Consider the following 20,145-nt stretch of genomic DNA (forward strand, 5'->3'; position numbering starts at 1 on the left):
GATCCAATCTGATCGCTCTCCACGGATGTAAACCACGTTAAGGGGTCGGCAGAACAGTTGTGGGAACTTACTTACACCAAAAGCTTCCAAAGCGTCAAAAACGTGCGCTTCAGACAAGACAGCTTCCAAAACGGCAAATATTTTTAGCCGCTTTGGCCGCTCGACACGTGACTGACGTCAAAGTTCGATCGCGCTGGTCATTGGGGAGCTGAAGGACAAAAAAAAGGAGCCGAAGGACATCTCTATTCTGACAGGTTGCCACTGAACCGCGTCATAGTTAATTACCCTAAAGTTAACCAGGGCTCAACTTCTCGTCTGGTGACGCTTTGGAAGCTTTGGAAGCTTTGGAAGCTTTGGACGCTTTGGACGCTTTGGAAGCGCGGTGACGCCAGTTGACGCTTTGGTCGCTCAGTGTCGCTGGGCTCTCATTGAAAATGAATTGACTTCCGGCGTTTTGACACTTTGGAGGCTTTTGGTGTGAACGCACAGTTAGGCGCACCGCCCCAGCCGAAAAAACAGGCATTTAAAAAAATTCTGCTCGTATCCTTGAAGCTGCAGCTCTATGTACAGTAGCACACAACAACAACAAGAAAATAGTTTTTATCAACATCTGTATTTACCCCCGCTTTGCTAATCCGAAAATGATCCGATCTGGGATTGAAAACCGCGGTCCGGTCCGATCCGTGAGGTTTCTGGTCCGTTGCACCTCTACTACCATCCAATGGAGAGCAAGATGGCGGACAGGTCTGTTGGTGTTTTATGGTGTTTATCCACTATTCGTGCCTCTTAAGTGATTGATTGATTGAAATGTTTATTTCGAATATGAAAATAAAGTAATAATAAAAAAAGAGAATAAGACAAAACATTTAAACATGAAAAAAATAGAATACATATTCGAAAAGGAGTGAGAAGAAGTAAAACTTATAAACTCCCACCCCCTCTCCTTATATATGTCGAAAAGATGAGTTAAGAATATAATTTATTTATAATTTACTTTACGTTTTAATTTAATTTACGTTTACTAAGTCTACACGCCCATCTGCGTCCACCAAAATGTTCATCTTGTTCAACAATGTCCATTGTGGAGAGGCCCGCTTTCATCAAGTAATCTCGGTGACGCCGGTGGATCCATTCCTTGGCGTCAGAACTCATCTTTACTTAAAACATCCTCAGCTCCTCCTTCTTCCTCTTCTTCAGTTCAGCATTAGAACGACGTACCTCTTCTCGACGTCTCCTTGTAATTCTCCTTCTACTGATAATTCAACTGTCCATCATCCGATCTGCACCGGAGATTGAAGGCCTCTCTCCTCCTCCTCCGATACCCGACATCTGACCCCAATCATCAACATTAAGTATACGTAACTAGTGAGACGTGGATTTCACTTGAACCCCTTGGAGAAGAAAACCGTCCAAATCAGGAAGCTCTCGTCCAATCACAGCGTAACCTGTCAATAATCAGTTTGGAAAGACGAAAACCTTCCAGCTATTGTTGCTACAAATCATCTCTGGACACACACATGGACTCGAACACTCACAGCCAGACTGAAGCAATTTCAATTTAATGGTATTTTCACAATGTGGCAGCTTCATTCCACACAGTGTATTCGTGTGTGTGTGTGTGTGTGTGTAATAGCCACCTGCATCCCAGAGATGGATGAGAGGAGCTAATTGGATCCATGTGTGGACTCCCAGAATGCTCTAGTCCCCACCGGTGATGAAAGAACAAGACAGGGAGAGCGCCGCACAGTTAAATGTTTTTTAATAAACTTAAAGGAGGGAAAAAAGATTAAGCTAAACATCGAGCTCCGAACACAAACATTTACATGAAACATTTTCCCAGTCCGCATGCTGACGTTCCCACAGATCTCTGGAGCTGCTGTTTCCATTAGAGAGCTCATTCAGGGCCGGCGCTCCCAGTAAAGAGCTGATTTTCCCAGTAAAAAGCTGATATTCCCAGTAAGTGGCCTTCACTGTCAGTCTAGAAGAGTTAAAATTCCCAGTATAGAGTTGATCATTCACTTTTAAAGTTGGTATTCCCAATCTAGAGTTGATTATTTTCAGTATAGGTCTAGTATTCCCACTGTAGAGCGGACTATTCCCAGCGTGGAGTTAAATCTTCCCAGGGAGAGTTGACCTTTTCCAATTGGTGTTCCCAGTACAGACCTAACCATTCCCTTTATGAATTTAATATTCCCAGTCCAGAGTTGATTATTTTCAGTATAGGTCTAGTATTCCCACTGTGGAGCAGACTATTCCCAGTGTTGAGGTATATCTTCCCAGTGAGAGTTAACCTTTTCCAGAGCCTTTATGTCCAATATGGAGTTGGTGTTCCCAATTCAGACTTGACCATTCCCCTGGTGATTTTGGTATTCCCAATCTTGAGTTGATTGTTTTCACTATTCCCACTGTGGAGGTATTCCCAATCTTGAGTTGATTGTTTTCACTATTACCCTTGTGGTGCAGACTATTTCCAGTCTAGAGATAATTTTAACATTGTTGGAGTTGGTACTCCCAGTATCAAGTTGGAATTCCCAGTGCAGAGCCTTTATTCCCACTATACAATTGGTATTCCCAGTCTGGAGCTGACCATTCCTACTCGAGATGCATGGTACTCCCAATCTACAACTGATCTACACCTGAAATCCCCAGTTCAGTTGGCGTTCCCAGTCTAAAGAACATTCCTGAAGCTGATAATCCAAATTTAGAGTTGCGATTCTGATCGGATTCGTTGAGATCCGATTCAATGCTGACGGTGTCGTTGCTCAAATGGGAGTTGGAAGCGTCTTTTGTGTCAAGATGGACAACGTAATTCCGGAGAGACGGAAGTCAACGCTAACCCTGACCCTCAGTGAGATCGGATTTTGATCAGATTTGCCAATAAATTGGATTTCTGCTTCAGTCTGAACAGAACGGATCGCTCCAGTACTGACTTTGAATTCCCAAAGTAAGAAATGACCAAATGACATCCCAGGATTACAACGGACAACACAACTCCCATGTGTTTATTCCCAGTCTGGAGTCGACTTGAGGTTCATATTAAAAGCTCCTATCCCTGATATTCCAAGTCTCACCTGTCGTATTTAACTCCATTCCCAGTCTAGAGCCGGTATTCCCAGTCTAGAGTTCACAGTTCCTACATACAGTAATGCTAATTCTAATTCCACCACTGCTAACCGAGCTGTCACGTCAAATTGAAGCTAATATTCCCATTTTAGGGGTGATGTTCCCAATTTAGATGCAACTTTCCCATGCAGTAGCGTCATTCCCATTCCCATCCAGTCCAGAGTCATTTCCTGTGTGTGTTGGTGTGTGTGTGGTTGCAGAAAGTGTTGGCTTTATTGAGTTGTAGATTTAATTTTAAATGAATAAAATGACCACATGTTCCCATCAAAGACTCACACTCGTGTGTCCGAGACCGAAACCATGAAGTCCCAGGAAGTCTGTGAAGACTTCCACAATAAAAGCGTGTGGTGAGTGGAGAGATCAGGACCAGGATATAAAACGAGGCCTCATCCGTCACCGTTTGATGTTTTCACTCTGTTTTTATGGACGGTGGCTGCATGACGGACACTGACAAGTTGATCCTCTGGAAATTAAAACCTACAACACAATAAAGTGAACAAACCGCCGCATGTTTCAGTCACACATCATCTCTCTTTCTCTCTTTCTCTCTCTCTCTCTCTCTCTCTCAGGGATTTGAACTTCAACAGTCTGGTGGAGTTTCCCACGGCGATCCGCTCGCTCAGTCACCTCAAAGAGCTGTGAGTGAAGTTTGTAACGCGCCACACTGGCATTTATTAATTAATTAATAATATTGATATTTGGATGAAGGATTGGACGGAGGAAAACTTTATTTATTTAAGGGATAGTTCAACATTTTGGCAAATTGGCCCATTGCCATAATAATCCCTATAGTCATAGCAGTAGGTTCGTTGCCTTTAATTGTCGGTGCAAGCTATTTTTAGAACGGCGGAGCAGAGCCGCGAGCTGCTCAGAGCTACGCTACGGAGGCTCATTATGGGATTTCTTGGTTTCCCTCATCAAACTCATCAAATACACAATCCAACAACTCCACAACGCTCTGGTGGACAAGTTGTGACCTGCACATTCACCACGCTATGAGATAATAACACAACGTTACCACACAGAGTTGTTTTAGAGGGAAATTCATGCAAAATCGCTGATGCGCGTTGCCTTCAGGGACAGTTTTTCATCAACAGTCTCTGTATTTCCCTCTGAAACAACTCTGTGTGGTAACGTTGTGTTATTATCTCATAGCGTGGTGAATGTGCAGGTCACAACTTGTCCACCAGAGCGTTGTGGAGTTGTTGGATTGTGTATTTGATGAGTTTGAGTTTGATGATCCCCCGTAGCGTAGCTCTGAGCAGCTCACGGCTCTGCTCCGCCGTTCTAAAAACAGCTTGCACCGACAATTAAAGGTAACGAACCTACTGCTACGACTATAGGGATTATGGCAATGGGCCAATTTGCCAAAAATGTTGAACTATCCCTTTAACTGTTCTTTGTTTTTCCCCGTTCAGCGGTTTCCACAGCAACAACATCCAGTCGATCCCGGAGCATGCCTTCACAGGAAACCCGTCGCTGATCACCATGTAGGTACCGGTGATCAATAACACACGACACAACAAATAAGACAATAAAAAGTAAAATATTCTGATAATGTGACAAACAAATATAACAACTAATGAATTAACTCAAATAAAATGCATCATTATACACACAAGGAAAAAAGAAAATCCAGGATTAAAGTGTGTGTTTTTTCCCAAATGAATCCTTATGACTTTATATAACACTGATAATCAATAACATCTGACATTTGTTGTTCATTATAATTTTTCTACTCTGAATGTGACGTAATAATGAAACGTCCTGTTTGTGTTTTCCCAGATTTTTCTACGACAACCCGATCCAGTCTGTCGGACGCTCGGCCTTTCAAAACCTTCCAGAGCTTCGCACGCTGTGAGACACACACAAACACACACACAGACACACACACAGAACAGATAATTTATTAAAAAAACAGTTTTAAATGAGAAAAATGTTGCTTATTTTTAAATCAATAGAGCCACAATTCTTTTGATTAACCAAATCAAGTAAAAACATATTTGATATTTTAGCAATTTTGCATTTAAATCCAAGTTGTTGGATGGATGGTGGGTCCAGGTGGTGGTGAGGGGGCGGGGCTTAGCTGTGACATCACAAAGTGACAGGAAGTCCTGACGGCTGGTTTTTAAAGGCTCAGTTTCTGAATACGGGCTGTGTGCATTTCTCTGTGGACTGAGGCTTTGATACTTTCACAGTATTAATATAGAACCTAGAGCTGCTTTATAATCACACTACACATGGACATCTACCTTTATACTGTATGGAGCTTTAACACAAACATCTACCTTTATACTGTATGGAGCTTTAACACAAACATCTACCTTTATTTTGAAGGAGCTTTTGGCGGAGCTTTAAAACAAGCAATGCCTTTATTTTGAAGGAGCTTTAAACCAAGCAATGCCTTTATTTTGAAGGTGCTTTAAAACAAGCAATGCCTTTATTTTGAAGGAGCTTTAACACAAACATCTACCTTTATTTTGAAGGAGCTTTAATACAAACATCTACCTTTATTTTGAAGGAGCTTTAACACAAAAATCTACCTTTATTTTGAAGGAGCTTTAACACAAACATCTACCTTTATTTTGAAGGAGCTTTTGGCGGAGCTTTAAAACAAGCAATGCCTTTATTTTGAAGGAGCTTTAACACAAACATCTACCTTTTATTTTGAAGGAGCTTTAACACAAACATCTACCTTTTATTTTGAAGGAGCTTTAACACAAACATCTACCTTTATTTTGAAGGAGCTTTAACACAAACATCTACCTTTTATTTTGAAGGAGCTTTAACACAAACATCTACCTTTATTTTGAAGGAGCTTTAATATAAACATCTACCTTTATTTTGAAGAAGCTTTAACACAAACATCTACCTTTATTTAACACCTTTATAATGACATAATGACCTTAACGATCAATAATCAATAATCAATATTTCTCTCTCTCAGGTCTCTGAACGGAGCGGCCGATCTCACCGAGTTTCCAGATCTAACGGGAACTAACAGTCTGGAGAGCCTGTAAGACACACACACACACACACACACACACACACACACACACACACACACACGTCGGCTACAACAGCAAACATACTCAGATATGAAGCATTCCTCAGTGTGTGTGTGTGTGTGTCTGTGTGTGTGTTTTATTAATACGCTACAGTTGTTATTATTCTCTCTGACAGAGTGTAACTTTATTTTCCTGCGGCTCGGGTCTGAAATTAAAACCCTCCTTGTTGTGACCCACTTTCCTGTGTCATAATAAACCTTCACCGTGTTTGTTTTCTTGTATTTTTCCGTCTAAGCTCGTGTGTGTGAGTGTGTGTGTGTGTGTGTGTGTGTGTGTGTGTGTGTGTGTTAGATCAGTGTGTGTGTGTGTGTGTTCAGCAGTAACCTCACTCTGAACCAGTAGGTGGAAATAAAGACTCCAGTCAAACAAACCGTCACATTCTTCAGCTCCGTGTAGTTTTTGAAACGAACCCTTCAACATCAGGAGAAACACACAAACGCATCAAAATCACTCTGAGACCGCCCCTGAACGCACCACGGTCAAATCTAATACACTTTAGATGCACTATAATCCAGCTGAGTACATTATAGTACAACTTTAATGCACCTGAATGCACCATAAACATTTCTAAATACAGGTTGAACATGTTATCATTCACCTGAACACATCACATAGTGTATAATTGATGCACCTGAACGCACCATGGTCAAATCTAATACACCTTTAATGCACTGTAATCCAGCTAAGTACATCATAGTACAACTTTATACACCTGAACGCACCATAAACGTTTGTAAACTTGGTATCATTCACCTGAATGCACCACGGTCAAATCTAATACATCTGTAATGTACTATAATCCATCTGAGTACATCATAGTACAACTTTATACACCTGAACACATCATAAACATTTCTAAATACAGGTTGAACATGTTATCATTCACCTGAACACATCACATAGTGCATGTTTGATGCACCTGAACACACCATGGTCAAATCTTATTTAAAGTGAACTTGTGAACCACAGAGAAATCACCAGCACTGAAATATAATACTGTAACATACATTTATGTTGTAATGAAAATGAAGAATAACTGTTTTTCAAAATAAAAGCACAGTTTAATTTAAACTTTAATAGAATTTTTTTTTTCCCTGCACTATAATCCAGTACAAGTACAACTTTAATGCACCTGAACGCATCATAAACGTTTGTAAACATGTTGTCATTCACCTGAACACATCACTATTTGATGCACCTGAATGCACCATAGTCAAATCTAATGCACCTTTAATGCACTGTAATCCAGCTAAGTAGATCATAGTTCAACTTTAATGCACCTGAACGCACCATAAACATTTCTAAATACAGGATGTACATGTTGTTATTCACCTGAACACATCCCATTGTTTATTTTAATGCACCTGAATGCACCATAATACGTCGTAAATGCTCCTGAGAACCCTGGATATTACTGTAAAATACACCTGAATGCACCATAATGTACCTAAAAGTTCAGATGCACTTGAACGCACCATAATACATCTTAAATGCTCCAGGGAACACCCAATATTCCTACTGTGAAATACACCTGAATGCACCATAATGCACCTAAATACATATATAATATAGTTGTGATGCACCTGAACACACCACGATGTACACTGTTTTTCATCACATGCAATATAAAGTGTGTAAATGCTACAGATCTTAACATGTTACTGTGTGTGTGTGTGTGTGTGTGTGTGTGTGTGTGTGTGTGTGTGTGTGTAGGACCATCACCGGCGCTCGGATCACGTCTCTTCCCTCCTCGGTGTGTGAGCAGCTTCCCAACCTGCAGCTGCTGTGAGTCCCGACACTTACTTCACTACTTCCTGTTTTTTATTATTATCATTTCACATCCTGGCTCCCGTTCACTCTTCACTTTCTGTTCCTGTGATGATGCGTTCAGTGTGTTTTGGATTTAAGAGCGATGATGATGACGGCTGATGAAACTCTCTCCTCCCTGCAGCGATCTGTCCTATAACCAGATCCAGACTCTCCCCAGTTTCTCCGGCTGTGAAAGTCTCCAGAAGATGTGAGTTCACCCCTTCATCATCAATAATCAATAATCAATTCACTTTTTTTTTAATTCAACTTCTTTTTATTTCATTCATTTTTATTATTTCAGTCTTTTCTTTTTTTTTTAGGGGTCATGTCATGTGCACACTGCAAAAACTCAAAATCTTACCAAGAATATTTGTCTTATTTCTAGTCAAAACAAATCTCATTCTACTTAAAATAAGACTCGTGACATTAAAAAGTAGCTTGTTTTTAGACACTTTTCACTTCTTTCAAGCAGATTTTCACTCAAAATAATCTGATAGTGGAGCAAGTTTTTCTTTTTTTATTACAAGCACAAAAAAAACTTGCTTTCACTGGCAGATTTTTCTACTTATTTCAAGTGAAAATTTGTTGGAAACAAGTGAAAATTATCTAAAAACAAGTTAAGTTCTAGTTGATGAGTCTTATTTTAAGTAGAAAGAGTTTAGTTTTGACTAGAAATGAGACATTTTAACAAGAAATAAGACAAATATTCTTGGAAAGATTTTGAGTTTTTGCAGTGAACACCAGATTTTTGCATGATATAAATGTTTTCCTTTGCAGAGACGTACAACTATTGAGACGTACAACTGCAAAGGAAACTGCAAAAAGTCCAAATCTTTCCAAGAATATTCTTATCTTCTCTAGTCAAAACAATCTCATTCTACTTAAATTAAGACTCATCACATTAAAAAGTAGTTTGTTTTTAGACACTTTTTACTTCTTTCAAGCACATTTTCACTTGAAATAATCTGATAGTGGAGCAGGTTATACTTTTTTTTATTACAAGCACAAAAAAACTTGCTTTCACTGGCAGATTTTTCTACTTATTTCAAGTGAAAATTTGTTTGAAACAAGTATTATCTAAGTTTTAGGTGATGAGTCTTATTTTAAGTGGAAAGAGATTAGTTTTGACTAGAAATGAGACATTTTGACGAGAAATAAGACAAATATTCTTGGAAAGATTTTGAGTTTTTGCAGTGAACACCAGATTTTTGCATGATATAAATGTTTCCTTTGCGGTTGTACGTCCCAATATTTCCTTACACTGCAAAAATTCAAAATCTTACCAAGAATATTTGTCGTATTTCTTGTCAAAATGTCTAATTTCTAGTCTAAACTAATCTCTTTCCACTTAAAATAAGACTCATCAACTAAAAATTAACATGTTTTCAGTAAATTTTAACTTGTTTCAAACAAATTTTCACTTGAAATAAGTAGAAAAATCTGCCAGTGAAAGCAAGTTTAAGTGCTTGTGATAAAAACTTGCTCCACTATCAGATTGTTCTACTTATTTCAAGTGAAAATATGATTGACAGAAGTAAAAAAGTAAAAAGTGTCTAAAAACAAGCTGCTTTTTAATGTGATTAGTCTTATTTTAAGTAGAATTAGTTTTGACTAGAAATGAGGCATTTTGATAGAAACAAGACAAATATTCTTGGTAAGATTTTGAGTTTTTGCAGTGTACAAACTCTTTGACCTATAAAAACCTTTTTTAGCTCGTAGTCGTAGCTTTTAAAATCTGCGTCACGGTTGCTGCATCTCGACAGTTACCGCGGCAACCGACCAAGTGCATCCAGCTGTGCATTATGGGAATAATTAGCACCGTTGTCGTCCAATCAGACAAAAAAAAAAAAATTGATAAACATGACGTCATGGAAACATTGTGTGTGTGTGTCTGTGTGTGTGTGTGTTTCAGTGACCTGCACCACAACGAGATGGAGGAGCTGCAGGAGAACACCTTCCACGGCCTGATGTCGCTGTGCTGCATGTGAGCACACACACACACACACACACACAGACACACACACAGGTTTAATTATCCTGCAGCAGATCCTCGGCGGTGATCCTCGGCCTCTTTAAATAAGGTCTAAATGGAAACACACTCACACAGCCAGGTGGTCCGGGACTTGACGGGACAGGTATGAGGACGTGGTCTGGCTGCGGGTCAGGACTCGGCAGCTGATCCCGATTCCACCGGTGACAATTACACAGGAATTATATTTACAGTAGAAACAGAGGAAACTGACTCTGAGTGGAGACAAACGAAGCTCTGCAACGTTATTGTACCAGCATGGAAAACTATGGAAACTATTGTCTGGAAATGTCTTTATCTCAAAGGGATAGTTCAACATTTTGTCAAACTGGCCCATTGCCAATCCCCTATAGTCATAGCAGTAGGAGGTTCGTTACCTTTAATTGTCGGTGCAAGGTGTTTTTGGAACGGCGGAGCAGAGCCGTGAGCTGTTCAGAGCTACGCTATACGGAGGCTCATTATGGGATTTCTTTGGTTTCCCTCATCAAACTCATCAAATACACAATCCAACAACTCCACAACGCTCTGGTGGACAAGTTGTGACCTGCACATTCACCACGCTATGAGATAATAACACAACGTTACCACACAGAGTTGTTTTAGAGGGAAATACAGAGACTGTTGATGAAAAACTGTCCCTGAAGGCAACGTGCATCAGCGGTTTTGCATTAATTTCCCTCTAAAACAACTCTGTGTGGTAACGTTGTGTTATTATCTCATAGCGTGGTGAATGTGCAGGTCACAACTTGTCCAGCAGAGCGATTTTGGAGTTGTTGGATTTCTAAAAACAGCTTGCACCGACAATTAAAGGTAACGAACCTACTGCTGTGACTATAGGGATTATGGCAATGGGCCAATTTGCCAAAATGTTCAACTATCCCTTTAAACATGAAGCATTCCTTTCAATAAACCCTTTGTGAAGTTTACAGTTTTACACAAAAGTGCAAAAAATATTCAAGGCCCTCTGATGAAAAAATTATGAGGTACCCCTTTAATTTTCAGGCCGTTAATTACGTGATAATGTCAAGAAATAACGGTCAGTTTCATAGTAATGTCATGTTTTTCATAAAGGTTGAAGATCACACATGCTTTTCATGCTTTGAATTTTTTGGGGAAAGGCCAGAATGTTTCTCCACCAAGTCGTTGCAGTTGTCAATTACAGTCAATTATTTCTGGATTATTTCTACACAATCAATCGTTATTTCTTGGCTTTATTTCTCGACATTACTATGAAACTGACCGTTGTTTCTACGCTATTTCTAGACATTGTCACGTATAATAGCGGCCTGTAAATTAAAGGGTTACCAATTATTAAAATGCCTTTATTCTACATAGAAATTGGTGGCAAATGGCCTTGGTTTTTAATTAATGAATTGCCATGTAAAATAAAGGCATTTTAATAATTTCTTCACCGATCACACCACGAGTTTTGAAAGAGCAGCAATTCCACTTTTTTGTGGATTTAAAGTTCAACACTTTGTGAAGTTGCTGAGAAAAGTCCCGTATATATAAATAAAGATTGTTATTATTTTTATTATAATATTTCCTATGTCTCTCTCTCAGTGACTTGTCGTGGAACAGACTGACGACGGTGAAGCCGAACTCGTTCTCTGCTCTTCCTGCTCTCACCAAACTGTGAGTATCAGACTGAACCAGGTCCAACAACACAGACACACAACTATACAACAACACAACTACACAACTACACAACAACAGGGTTTCCTGACTCCAGTCGTCTTCTCCTCTGCAGCGACCTGTCGTCCAATCAGCTGTCCTCGCTGCCTCTGATTGGTCTGCAGAGTCTGACTCACCTGCGACTGTCTGGAAACGACCGACTGACGGAGCTGCTGCACCGAGACGATCTGCCCCGAGTCAGGTGAACACACACACACACACACACACACACACACACCCCCACACACACAGACACTGCAAAAATTCAAAATCTTACCAAGAATATTTGTCTTATTCTAGTCAAAATGTCATTTCTAGTAAAAATATATCTAATTATACATAAAATAAGACTCATCACATTAAAAGTAGCTTGTTTTTAGACACTTTTTACTTTTTTCAAGCAAATTTTCCACTTTAAATAAATAGAAAAATCTGACAGTGGAGCAAGTTTTTCTTTCTTATTACAAGCATAAAAAACTTGCTTTCACTGGCAGATTTTTCTACTTATTTCAATTGAAAATTAGTTTGAAACAAGTGAAAAGTGTCTAAAAACAAGTTAATTTTTAGGTGATGAGTCTTATTTTAAGTGGAAAGAGATTAGTTTTGACTAGAAATGAGACATTTTGACAAGAAATAAGACAAATATTCTTGGAAAGATTTTGACTTTTTGCAGTGCACACAGACACACACACACAGAGACACACACACACACACACACACACACACACAGAGACACACACACACACACACACACACACACACACCTGTCGTCTCTCTCTGAACATAAACAAAGTGTTTGCTGCATTAATCCACGGCTCACGTCCCGTAACTGAAACATGAAAATACCAAAGAAAACGTTACCTGATGTGACGACCTCCAACATGGAGGAGGAAGAGGAAGAGGAGGAGGAGGAGGAGGAGAGAGGAGGAGGAGGAGGAGGAAGAGGGGGAGGAGGAGGAGGAGGAGGAGGGGGGAGGAGGAGGAGGAGGAGGAGGAGGAGGGGGGAGGAGGAGGAGGAGGAGGAGGAGAGGAGGAAGAGAGAGGAGGAGGAGGAGGAGGAGGAGGAGGAGGAGGAGGAGGAGGAGGAGGAAGAGGGGGAGGAGGGAGGAGAGGAGGAGGAGGAGGAGGAGGAGGGGGGAGGAGGAGGAGGAGGAGAAAAGAAAGAGGAGGAGGAGGAGGAGGAAGAGAGAGGAGGAGGAGGGGGAGAGAGAGGAGGAGGAAGAGGAGGAGGAGGAGGAGGAAGAGAGAGGAGGAGAAGGAGGAGGGGGAGAGAGAGGAGGAGGAGAGAGGAGGAGGAGGAGGAGAGAGGAGAGAGGAGGAGGAGAGAGGAGGAGGAGGAGGAGGAGAGAGGAGGAGGAAGAGGAAGAGAGAGGAGGAGGAGGAGGGGAGGAAGGGAGGAGGAGAGAGGAGGAGGAAGAGAGAGGAGGAGGAGAAGGAGAGAATACAAGAAAGAGGAGGTGATGGAAGAGGAGGAGAAGGAAGGAGGAAAGAAAGAAGGAAGGAAGGAGGGGAGGGAGAGGAGAAGGGCAGGAGCAGAAAGAAGAGGAAAAGGAGAAGAAGAACAAGAGGAGGGAGAGGAAGAGGGGGCTGAGGAAGAGGAGAAGGAGAGAATACAAGAAAGAGGAGGAGATGGAAGAGGAGGAGAAGGAGGAAGAGAAGGAAGGGAGGGAGGGAGGAAGGAAGGAAGGAAGGAAGGAAGGAAGGAAGGAAGGAAGGAAGGAAGGAAGGAAGGAAGGAAGGAAGGAAGGAAGGAAGGAGGGGGAAGAGAAGAAAGAGGAAGGAAGGAGAGGAGAGGAGAAGGAGAAGGAGAAGGAGAAAGAGGAAGGAAGGAAGGAGGGGAGGGAGGGAGAGGAGAAGGACAGGAGCAGAAAGAAGAGAAAAAGGAGGACAAGAAGAAAGAGGAGGAGGAAGAGGAGAATGGGGAGGAGGACGAGGAGCAGGAGGAGATGGAAATGGAGGAGGGAGGGGGAGAGGAAGAGAGAGGAGGAGAAGGAGGAAGGAAGAGAAGAAAGAGGAAGGAAGGAAGGAAGGAAGGGAGGAGCCAATCAGAAGCCTCCTCCTCTGAACTGGGGAGTAAAACTCATAGGCTACACGTAGATGCCGCCTCTGACGCTGCTGCCCATTGGAACAGATCGTCGCCGCCGCCGCCATCTTGGGGGGGAGGTGAATGGGATTTTGTTATGTTTTGTTTTACCTCGTACTGCCCTTCCATAGATATGCTGCCGTTCGTGACATGCATGACGTCATCTATGGTTTTTACCATAGGAACTCCCCCCCAAGATGGCGGCCGCGACGACGTTCCTGACGAGCCCGAATGCGGCATCTACGTGTAGCTATGAGTAAAACTCTAGATGACATCATCGATCCAAAACACACAGAGTGATTTAACTGTGTGTGTGTGTGTGTGTGTGTGTGTGTTCAGGGTGATGGAGCTTCCCTACGCCTTCCAGTGCTGTGCCTTCATCTCCTGTGAGAGGAGAGGAGGAGGAGGAGGAGCAGGAGGAGGAGGAGGAGGAGGAGGAGGAGGAGGAGGGTCGTCCTGGGAGAGGGAGGAGACGTCAGACTTCACCGGGAGAGACACGTCGGTCCTGTCCAACCAAGGTGACACACACACACACACACACACACACACACACACACAGGAGAAAGAGGAGGAGGAGGAGGAGGAGAGAATAGAAGAAAGAGGAGGAGGAGAATGAAGGAAGGAGGGGAGGGGGAGGAGAAAGGCAGGAGCAGAAAGAAGAGGAAGAGGAGAAGAAGAACATGAGGAGGAGGGGGAGAGGAGAAGGAGAAAGGAGTTAGAGGAGGAGGGGGAGGAAAAGATGGAGGAGGAAGAGAAGGAGGGGAGGACAAGGAGGAGGAGGAAGGGGAGGGGGAGAGGAGAAGAAGGAGGAGGGGAAGAAGATGAAGAGGAAAGAGGAGGAGGGGGAGGAGAAGGAAGAGAAGGAAGAGGAGAAGGAGGAGGAGGAAGAGGAAAAGAATAAGGTGGATGAGGAAGAGAAGGGGGAGAAGAGAAGGAAGAGGAAGAAGAGGAGGAGGAGGAGGAGGAATAGATGGAGGAAGGAGAGAAAAAGGTGGAATAGGAGGAGGGGGAGGAGGAGGAGGAGGAGCAAGAGAAGGGGGAGAAGAGAAGGAAGAGGAGGAGGAAAAGATGGAGGAAGGAGAGAAAAAGGTGGAGGAGGAAGAGAAGGAGGGGTGGAAGAGGAAGATGAGGAGGGGGAGGAGAAGGAAGAGAAGGAGGAGGAGGAAGATGAAGAGAAGGAAGAGGAGAAGGAGGAGGAGGAAGAGGAAAAGAAAAAGGTGGATGAGGAAGAGAGGGGGGAGAGAGGAGGGGGAGGAGAAGAAGGAAGGGAAGAATAGGAGGAGGTGGAGGAGAAGGAGGAAGAGGTGGAGAAGGTAGTGAAGGAGCGGAGGAAGAGGAGGAAGATAAGGAGGAGGAAGAGGAAAAGAAAAGGGTGGATGAGGAAGAGAAGGAGGAAGAGGAGGTAGAGGAAGAGAAGGAGGAAGAGGAGGAGGTAGAGGAAAAGAAAAAGGTGGATGAGGAAGAGAAGGGGGAGAAGAGGATGGAGGGGAGAAGAAAGAGGAGGAAGAGAAGGAGGAGGAGGAAGAGGTAGAGGAGGAGGGAGAGGAAAAGAAAAAGGTGGATGAGGAAGAGAAGGGGGAGAAGAGGATGGAGGGGAGAAGAAAGAGGAGGAAGAGAAGGAGGAGGAGGAAGAGGTAGAGGAGGAGGGAGAGGAAAAGAAAAAGGTGGATGAGGAAGAGAAGGGGGAGAAGAGGATGGAGGGGAGAAGAAAGAGGAGGAGGAGGTAGAGGAAAAGAAAAAGATGGATGAGGAAGAGAAGGGGGAGAAGAGAAGGAAGTGGAAGAAGAGGAGGGGGGAGAAGAAAGAGGAGGAGGAAGAGGTGGAGAAAGTAGAGAAGGAGCGAAGGAAGAGGAGGAAGATAAGGAGGAGGTAGAGGAAAAGAAAAAGGTGGATGAGGAAGAGAAGGGGGGAAGAGGAGGAAGAGGAGGTAGAGGAGGAGGGGAAGAATAGGAGGAGGGAGAGGAGAAGGAAGAGGTGGATGAGGAAGAGAAGGGGGAGAAGAGAAGGAAGGGGAGGAGGAAGAGAGGGGGAGGGGGAGGAGAAGAAGGAAGGGAAGAATAGGAGGAGGTGGAGGAGAAAGAGGAAGAGGTGGAGAAAGTAGTGAAGGAGCGGATGAAGAGGAGGAAGATAAGGAGGAGGAAGAGGAAAAGAAAAGGGTGGATGAGGAAGAGAAGGAGGAAGAGGAGGAGGAGGAGGAGGAAGAGAAGGAGGAGGAAGAGGAAAATAAAAAGGAGGATGAGGAAGAGAGGGGGAGGAGAAGAAGGAAGAGGTGGAAGAGGAAAAGAAAAGGGTGGATGAGGAAGAGAAGGAGGAAGAGGAGGAGGTAGAGGAGGAGGAAGAAGAGAAGGAAGAGGAGGAAGAAGAGGAGAAAGAGGAAAAGAAAAAGATGGATGAGGAAGAGAAGAGGAAGAAGGGGAAGAGATGTGGCTGTGATGTCACTGTGATGTCACTGTGATGTCATCGTCTCTCTCTCCAGTCGACCACTGGGACGAGTTCCTCCTGGAGTTTGAGGACGACCTGAAGCCTCAGCGCTCGGTGCACTGCAGCCCGTTGCCAGGTAACCACGCCCCGCCGGCGATGATGTCATCAGTCACATGGTCGTCAATCATCTCACCCGTCCTAATGTGTGTGTGTGTGTGTGTGTGTGTGTGTGTGTGTGTGTGTGTAGGTCCGTTCCGTCCGTGCCTCCACCTGCTCGGCAGCTGGTTGATCCGCGGCGGCGTGTGGCTCATCGCCGCGCTCTCATTGGTCAGCAACGGCCTCGTCGTGCTCTCCATCTTCTTCTCCCCGGTCGCCGGCGCCGTGGCGACGCCCCCCCGGCTGCTGATTGGTCTGCTGGCGCTGGTGAACGGCCTGATGGGAGTCTGGTGCGGCTGGTTGGCGGCGGTGGACGCGTGGACGTACGGGAGCTTCTGGAGGTACGGGAGATTTTCAAAATAAAAGTCCTGAGGAATTTTCAAAATAAAAGTCCCGCAGTTAAAGGGATACGCCAACTTTTTTTTTTCCGTGTCTTGCCTCACTCCCGAGTCCATGACCAGCAGATAGACACCATCCTTTCGACTGTGCGTGCCGTAACCATGGAGATAGAGCCGTATCGCCCGTAATTAGCTTAGCTCAAACACTGGAAGTGTATGGGTAGTGTTAGCCTGCCTCCTACCCGAGCCGAAGCTGATTTCATTTTAGCTCTAAACTCTGTAAATATATCACTTTATCCACATTTCAAACATGTTCAGCAGTGTGTCGTTAATTTGTATAAATACCAGCTGTTTACAATTCGAATTCGAATTCGGCGCTACTCAAGCTAGCCGTTGTGACCAACGCACTTCCTGTTACTTTCACAAAATAAAACACCCGTTTCCCTTTACATACAGAAAACCATGACGATAGAATTTGTGCTTTTACTTTGAAATAGGAAGCTAACCTACCCTCGATGTAGCTAGCTTGAACCAAAATAAACCGTCTTTGCTTGAACCCTCCGTTTTGACCGATCTCGTCCCGTTAGCGGCATTTGACCGCTCAAGATGCCTTACCGGAGAGTTTTGTCAGCTCTGAGACGAAGATCGGCCCGCCGGTTTCCCTTTAGAGTTGCTGAAGAGTTTCTCTGATGACTTTAGGTGGAGGCAGGCTAACACTACCTATACACTTCCAGTGTTTGAGCTAAGCTAATTAGCGACTTTAGGTGGAGGCAGGCTAACACTACCTATACACTTCCAGAAATTTGAGCTAAGCTAATTAGCGACTTTAGGTGGAGGCAGGCTAACACTACCTATACACTTCCAGTGTTTGAGCTAAGCTAATTAGCGACTTTAGGTGGAGGCAGGCTAACACTACCCATACACTTCCAGTGTTTGAGCTAAGCTAATTAGCGACTTTAGGTGGAGGCAGGCTAACACTACCTATACACTTCCAGTGTTTGAGCTAAGCTAATTAGCGACTTTAGGTGGAGGCAGGCTAACACTACCTATACACTTCCAGTGTTTGAGCTAAGCTAATTACGGGCGATACGGCTCTATCTCCCTTGTTACTGCACGCACAGTCGAAAGGATGGTGTCTATCTGCTGGTCATGGACTCAGGAGTGAGGCAAGACAAGTAAAAAAAAAAAAAGGTAACGTACTGTATGTGTGTTGCAGGTTCGGGGCGACGTGGGAGAGCAGCTTCCTGTGTCGACTCAGCGGCTTCCTGTGTGTGTTCGCGTCACAGACCGGTCTCTTCCTGCTCACCGCCGCCGCTCTCGAGCGTTGCCTCGCCGCCGCCGCTACACAACACGACAAGACGGATCAACATGGCGGTGAGGATGAAGGTGTTTACATCCGTGTCCCTGGTTACGGTTTGACAGAATAGAATAGAATAGAAGCTTTATTGTCATTGTAAAAGAAAACACAACGAAATTGCCCGTGGCCTCTGTGTTGACAAATGCAAACAAATATACAACAAACACATACACAACCATTCTGGCCAGCAGGAAAAAATAACTATGTACACTGCAAAAACTCAAAATATTACCAAGAATATTTGTCTTATTTCTAGTCAAAACAAATCTCATTCTACTTAAAATAAGACTCATCACATAAAAAGTAGCTTGTTTTTAGACACTTTTTATTTCTTTCAAGCAGATTTTCACTTAAAATAATCTGAAAGTGGAGCAAGTTTTTCTTTCTTATTACAAGCACAAAGAACTTGCTTTCACTGGCAGATTTTTCTACTTATTTCAAGTGAAAATGTGTTTGAAACAAGTTGATTTTTAGGTGATGAGTCTTATTTCAAGTGGAAAGAGATTAGTTTTGACAAGTTGAGACGTTAGTTGAGACATTTTGACAAGAAATAAGACAAATATTCTTGGAAAGATTTTGAGTTTTTGCAGTGTAACTAAAATGATAACTATGTAACTAAAGCCTCTGATCCGTCTCCTCCTCTCTCCTCAGGTCGCTCCTCGTCCTCCTCTTCGCCGCCGTCGCCGCTGCCCGTGCGTCTGTCCGTCTGCCTGTGCTTCCTGTTGGGCGTGGCGGTGACGCTGCCCCCCCTGGTGGCCGGACACAGCAGCACGTCGCTCTGTCTGCCGCTGCCTTCCTCCTCCTCCTCCTCCTCCTCCTCCTCCTCCTCCTCCTCCTCCTCGCTGGCCTTCTCCGTCTCCTTGGTGCTGCTCGACTCGCTGTGTTTCCTCGCCATGACGCTCGCCTACACGCGCCTCTACTGCCGCGCCAACAACAGCAACACCAAAGCCCCGCCCCCGTCGGAGGAGGAGGCGGCGCTGACCCGGCACGTGGCCTGGCTGCTCTTCTCCGACTGCCTCCTCTTCCTCCCCGTGGCCTTCGTCTCCTTCTCCTCGCTGCTGCGCCTCCCCGTCGCCGTCGCCGCGGCGACCGCCGTAGGGCCCGAGGCGGCGAAGGGCGTTCTGCTGCTGGTGGCGCCGCTGCCGTCGTGTGTCAACCCGCTGCTCTACCTGCTCTTCAACCCGCTCGCCCGGGAGGAGCTGGCGGCGCTCGCCAAACGCACCTGCGGGGCGTTACCAAGGCTACGCAAAAGAGGAGGAGGAGGAGGAGGAGGAGGAGGAGGAGGAGGAGGAGGAGGAGGAGGAGGAGGAAGAGGAGGAAGGTCGTCGCTGCCGGTGATGATGAAGGACTCGACGTACGACGACGACGACGCAGAGAAACAGTCGTGTGACTCGACTCAGGTGCTGGTGACGGTGGGCGGAGCTAAAGAGGAAGAGGAGGAGGAGGAGGAGAGAGGAAGGAGCGACACACGACACTAGACTGACACACACACACACACACACACACACACACACAGCAGCCGTCCAATCACATCAGAGCAACACTGTCAGCCTCCAAACCTGATTGGTCGACTGACGGAGACAGGAAACAACTCAGAGAACACGATGAAGTGTGTTTTATTTTGTTAAAAAAATAAAATAAAACAGAATAATAAAGAAAACAAAACAAACTGATTAAAAAATATATTATAATAATATGGCAGAAATTAAAGGGATAGTTCAACATTTTGTCAAATTGGCCCATTGCCATAGTCCCTATAGTCATAGCAGTAGGTTTGTTACCTTTAATTGTCGGCGCATTTTGTTTTTAGAACGGTGGAGCAGAGCCGTGAGCTGCTCAGAGCTACGCTACGGAGGCTCATTATGGGATTTCTTTGGTTTCCCTCATCAAACTCATCAAATACACAATCCAGCAACTCCACAACGCTCTGGTGGACAAGTTGTGAGCTGCACATTCACCACGCTATGAGATAATAACACAACGTTACCAGACAGAGTTGTTTTAGAGGGAAATGCATGTAAAACCACTGATGCACGTTGCCTTCAGGGGCAGTTTTTCATCAACAGTCTCTGTATTTCCCTCTAAAA

General features: G+C 44.2%; 1 protein-coding gene across 1 annotated transcript in view; it reads left to right on the plus strand.

Annotated features, from left to right (window-relative positions):
• LOC146962309 (leucine-rich repeat-containing G protein-coupled receptor 5-like) overlaps positions 1-19,537 on the plus strand; it is a 63,768-nt gene extending 44,231 nt beyond the window's left edge. The window contains exons 7-20 of the mRNA XM_085769932.1: positions 3,693-3,761; positions 4,542-4,613; positions 4,909-4,980; positions 6,071-6,139; positions 7,905-7,976; positions 8,143-8,208; positions 9,913-9,984; positions 11,593-11,664; positions 11,780-11,905; positions 14,126-14,304; positions 16,263-16,343; positions 16,455-16,704; positions 17,918-18,075; positions 18,710-19,537. Of these exons, the coding sequence (XP_085626058.1) occupies positions 3,693-3,761; positions 4,542-4,613; positions 4,909-4,980; positions 6,071-6,139; positions 7,905-7,976; positions 8,143-8,208; positions 9,913-9,984; positions 11,593-11,664; positions 11,780-11,905; positions 14,126-14,304; positions 16,263-16,343; positions 16,455-16,704; positions 17,918-18,075; positions 18,710-19,536 (2,185 nt within the window). The 3' untranslated portion in view covers position 19,537. The remainder of the gene's footprint in view (positions 1-3,692; positions 3,762-4,541; positions 4,614-4,908; positions 4,981-6,070; positions 6,140-7,904; positions 7,977-8,142; positions 8,209-9,912; positions 9,985-11,592; positions 11,665-11,779; positions 11,906-14,125; positions 14,305-16,262; positions 16,344-16,454; positions 16,705-17,917; positions 18,076-18,709) is intronic.
• Positions 19,538-20,145: the final 608 nt, after the last annotated feature.

This window comes from Trachurus japonicus, chromosome 23 (genome assembly GCF_045865225.1).
Source record: "Trachurus japonicus isolate A0001 chromosome 23, Traja_1.0".
NCBI classification, from domain to species: domain Eukaryota; kingdom Metazoa; phylum Chordata; class Actinopteri; order Carangiformes; family Carangidae; genus Trachurus; species Trachurus japonicus.